At 40.1% G+C, this 4,942-nt stretch overlaps 1 protein-coding gene across 3 annotated transcripts in view; it reads left to right on the forward strand.

Moving 5' to 3' along the window:
- CPVL (carboxypeptidase vitellogenic like) overlaps nucleotides 1-4,942 on the forward strand; it is a 160,641-nt gene that overhangs the window by 82,968 nt on the left and 72,731 nt on the right. For all 3 annotated transcript variants that reach the window (XM_017881353.1, XM_017881352.1, XM_017881354.1), the window contains exon 11: nucleotides 604-777. In XM_017881353.1, the coding sequence (XP_017736842.1) occupies nucleotides 604-777 (174 nt within the window). The remainder of the gene's footprint in view (nucleotides 1-603; nucleotides 778-4,942) is intronic.

A 4,942-nucleotide genomic window follows, 5' to 3' on the forward strand; every position in this document is an offset into this window, starting at 1 on the left:
TTTTTTTTTTTTTTTTTTTTTAATGAGCTTCATGGACAACTTTTCTTCTGTCTTGTGTCCTTCATAAAACATCATCTCTTTTCACATTTGAATATTTTCCTGTTTATTATAGTTAATCCAATTTTGTGTGTGTGTGGTTTTAATAAACCGCAGAACACAAAAAAGAAATTCTTGGCTTTAAATCCAGCCATCACCATCCTGGCCCTTGTGAGCCGTTAGACCGTCTTTCCAAAGAGCTACAAACAAGGAGGGAATCGATTTTGATAATCTCACCTCTTTTGTTTTCTCTATTTTTGCCTCTAGAGGGGTTGCTAACGGAAGTCACGGATTGCAAAAGATTAGTTTCCGCAAAGGACAATCCTGTATTTGCAAATTGGGTATTTGCTCTAAGAGTATCACATCATTCAGATTTCTCATTAGTAAAAAGATTCCACCTAAATTACCTTAAAACCTCTGAGTTAAAATTTCAAGAATGGCGACAAGTTAATAGTCCCATCACATTTGTTCATGTTGTATGTTATGAGAAATTCACAGCTTTTCCCAACGTGCTCTTCCTGCCACCAGTCATGTTCCCTATGTCTTTCCGGTGCCCCCTTCTGCCAGGAACCTGAGGATCAACTTTACTATGTGAAACTTTTGTCACTCCCAGAGGTTAGACAAGCCATCCACGTGGGAAATCGGACTTTTAATGATGGAGCTGTAGTTGAAAAGTACTTGCGAGAAGATACAGTACAGTCAGTTAAGCCATGGTTAACTGAAATCATGAATAATTATAAGGTAAGAGAGCTACTTCAGTTATTATTTTAGGAACTTTCAGATTACCGAGAGCAGAGGTGATTTGTAATTTGAGTCCTGCCTTTTTTTTTTTTTTTTTTTAACTTTTATGATGTGTCACTAACATAAATACCAACCCCTTCTTTGTTTGATTTCCAATTCAAAGTTTTATATTGTTCCTTTTAATTTAACCTCTTTCGCCGGTCGTGGGGGCTCATAACTGTAATCCCAATGCTTTGGGAGCCTGAGGTGGGTGGATCAATTGAGGTCAAGATTTTGAGACCAGCCTGGCCAACATGGTGAAACCTCCTCTCTACTAAAAAATACAAAAATTAGCTGGGCATGGTGGCGGGCACCTGTAATCCCAGCTACTTGGGAGGCTGAGGCATGAGAATCACTTGAACCCGGGAGGCAGAGGTTGCAGTGAGCCAAGAGCGTACCATTGCACTCCAGCCTGGGCAACAGAGCAAAAACTCTGTCTCAAAAAAATTAAAATAAAATAATTTAACCACTTTCCCCTGATCATTCCTTAAAATGAAGTTCCCTTTGGCACATACCATTTCTCATCCTTTCTTGAGAAAGGAAGAGTTGCAGAGCCAAAAAGATGACTGACCGTGTGTAAGAGCCAGATTTCTGTTATGTATTGCTTTGTTACATTAATCCCAATGACGTCAGGGATAAATGAAATCAACTGGTTATTCTAAAAATGCATTTTACCTAATGATTGTATGCATTTACTTTACCCAACCACAGTGTTTTGAGTCTCTCCTTAGGCTGTGAGGTTGAAATGATGAATGAGAAAGGGTCCTTGTTTGGAAGTAGGTCAAGTCAAGCCACTATGCTGTCTGGTTGAAATGCCCTGCCTCTGCTGCTGGAGGTGCCAGTGGAGAGTGAGGTCACAGAAAAGGAGCCCTGGAGGTTCAGGCAAAGAGGCATGGGCCCTAGAACTCCCACTGGGAGGGAGGACACCAAGAGCAAGTGACATGGGGAAAGTCATCCTGTGTATTATTTCTTTCCTGGTACTACACTCTCAGCTCCTCCTCTGGTCCTCCAGTGCTGTTAGCCTTCGCCCGAGGGATCGTCTCTGGGGCAACTCTGAAGGATGCCTGTACTAATGATTGGGGAGACCACCACTGAGTGATCCATTTCCTCCCTATATCCTTTTTTGAATGAACAAAAAACAGGGCAGTCAGCTGCCCATAGGATTTTTGTATGAATTAGAAAAAAGGCATCCTCTCCTCAAGATACTTTATTTCCATCTTTCAGAAATTGTCCTGATATACTACCTTAGTTAAAACCAGACTCTTTACTGCCATTTGCTGGCATGATGAATATTCATTTCTGTAATGTCTATATTAGGAATGGTGTCTCTTAGTAATGTTCAGTGCACAATCTGCAATACCATCCAGGGAGTCCCTGGCCAATGCACCCTAACTAGACTGTGGTTTAGAATATGCCAGACCTAGGAGGCCCATTTTCGGGTCCTGCTCCTAGTACAGTGTTGGACACATAACGATTGTTGAAAATAGTCTGAGACCAACGCTATGCCAAGTCTACAAACCCATTATAAACCTGCAAAACTTGATGATATACTTAATTTCTAGGAAAGAAAGCGTTTAACTACGTCAGGCCAGCATTTCAGCCATCCTTGTGTTTGGTTTACTTGGGGACAGGTAGTGACCCTTAGTGCTTGCTGCTTCAAGCCTTCTCAGAGCACCTCCAGAAGGTACTGCTGTTTGTCCTTTTCTCTGAGCTCTCAGAATGCATTGTCTTTACCCCTGTGGTTGTACATGGCACACTCTAATGTGCAGACTCTCAGTCTGACACCTATACCACCACCAGCCTGGAGCAGATGTCAGGAATGAATGAACGAATGATTAGTGCTGTATCAAAAATATATCTATAAACCTGTCCATAATCCATTAGGTGCTTATTATCCACAAATTTGTTAAACCAGAAAGAGGTTAGCATTCATGTCTTAAAGATGATGTTCTGTAATGTGATGTTAAGGAACGGAAAGAGTGCGTGTTTTTTTGAGAGGAGAGCAGATAAGGAAGTTTGGTATGTGTTATTTGCGCCCTTGGGAGATATATTTTCTCACTGTACAAACCTTTTTTTTTTTTTTTTTTTGAGATGGAGCTCTTGTTGCCCAGCTGTAGTGCAGTGGCACAACTGGCTCACTGCAACCTCCACCTGCTGGGTTCAAGCAATTCTCCTGCCTCAGCTTCCTGAGTAGCTGGGATTACAGGCATGTGCCACCATGTCCAGCTAATTTTGTATTTTTAGTAGAGACGAGATTTCTCCATGTTGGTCAGACTGGTCTCAAACTTCTGACCTCAGGTGATCCACCTGCCTTGGCCTTCCAAAGTGCTGGGATTACAGGTGTGAACCACCATGCCTGGCCTCACTGTACAAATTTAACTAGAATATGATTCCTTTCTCAGCCATGTGAGGATAGGGTGGGACAAACATCTTACCTGATGACATAAACTCTCTTTCTGTTTTGATTGATAAAGGAGAATATATTGATTAGAGACAATCCTGCATTTTGATATTTAAACATCTCTGTCTCTCTTGGCCATGTATCGTAAACCTACCACTATGAATTCCAATAAAATCAGAATCCAGTATTTTCTAAATTTTTCTTTTGTTTTCTTTTCTTTTCTTTTTTTTGAGACAGAGTTTTACTCTGTTGCTCAGGCTAGAGTGCAGTGGCATGATCTTGGCTCACTGCAAACTCCGCATCCCAGGTTCAAGCGATTCTCCTGCCTCAGTCTCCCGAATAGCTGGGATTACAGGTGCATGCCACCATGCCTGGCTAATTTTTTTTTTTTTTCGTATTTTTAGTAGAGACGGGGTTTCACCATGTTGCCCAGGCTGATTTCAAACTCCTGACCTCAAGTGATCCGCCCGCCTCATCCTCCCAAATTGCTGGGATTACAGGTGTGAGCCACCGTGCCCGGCATAAACTTTTCAACTCTAAATCGGTTGCTAGAAAAAGAAGAGTTTATTGGTATCGATAAACCATATTTCCATAAAGAAACAGAACAAAATATGCCATCAATCTAATGCAGACCAAAAAGTGGCTGATGCTAAAACAGACAGCATGTTCACTCATGCAGCTGGCAAAGCCCTCAGGATAGTGATTATCTTTGGCTTGTCTGTTAATGATGTTGAACCTCAGTGTTCAGAACAGGAATCAGAACAACCTAGGTTGGCTTAAAACATTAATACCATGAAAGTCATATTTATGTAAGACTTGGTACTAATTTGTCAGAGAAAATAGCATGCCTGTTTCTATTCATAGGTAGTAGAGATCTTTTTCCAGCACTGGGTTCATTTTAGCCAGTGAGGAGCATCTCTAATGGTTGAAGGAAGACCTTCTTGGGTTTCTAGAATTATGTTTTCATGTAGTTTCTATATAAAAATTAGCTTCTCTGTAAACTATGTTAGTTTCTATGTAAACTACATGAAAACATAATCCTTTTCTTCTAATGATATACAGGAGGTGCATACTCAAATTTTCCTTTCAGTAATTTCAGTTGTTTGGGTGGTAAATTGAAATATCGTATTGGCAGTTTCCAAAATAACTAGAAGGAGAAACAATCTGTTGGACTATTTGAATTCTTTATGACTGAATGAGGTCAAAACATGATCAGGACTTTTAGGAGTTAGCTGGTTAATACAGTATGGTGGTTATGAACATGTTCTTTAGTCGCACAGCTTGAGTTTGAGTTCTGGTTACGCTACTCACTGGCTATGCTCCTTTGGGACAGGAAACTTAAACTCTCTGCGCTTTGGCTTCCTTGTCTATAAAACAAGAATAAAAACAGTATTTATATGTGAGTTTCTGTGAGGTTTAAATGAGATTATATATGTAAACACACTTAGAAGAGTGCCTGGTGGTTAGAAGGTGCTTACTTATTTATATATAAGCTATTACCAAAAATGTTCAATAAATTTTGTAAAAGCCTTTAAGAGCTTGCTACATTCAAAAGTTATGCAAGAAACCCTGGAAAACACAGAAATAAAAAAGAATGGGCAGGCTTCCTGTTTCCAGTCCAGTGTGTAAGGAGCTCAGAAGTCTCCACTCCATTGTAACAACAGTAAAAAGCCAAACAAACTGAAATACAATCAAGAACTCTTTTTTTTTTTTTTTTTTTTTTTT

The sequence above is a fragment of the Rhinopithecus bieti genome, unplaced genomic scaffold, assembly GCF_001698545.2.
Source record: "Rhinopithecus bieti isolate Rb0 unplaced genomic scaffold, ASM169854v2 scaffold_13174, whole genome shotgun sequence".
Lineage (NCBI taxonomy): Eukaryota > Metazoa > Chordata > Mammalia > Primates > Cercopithecidae > Rhinopithecus > Rhinopithecus bieti.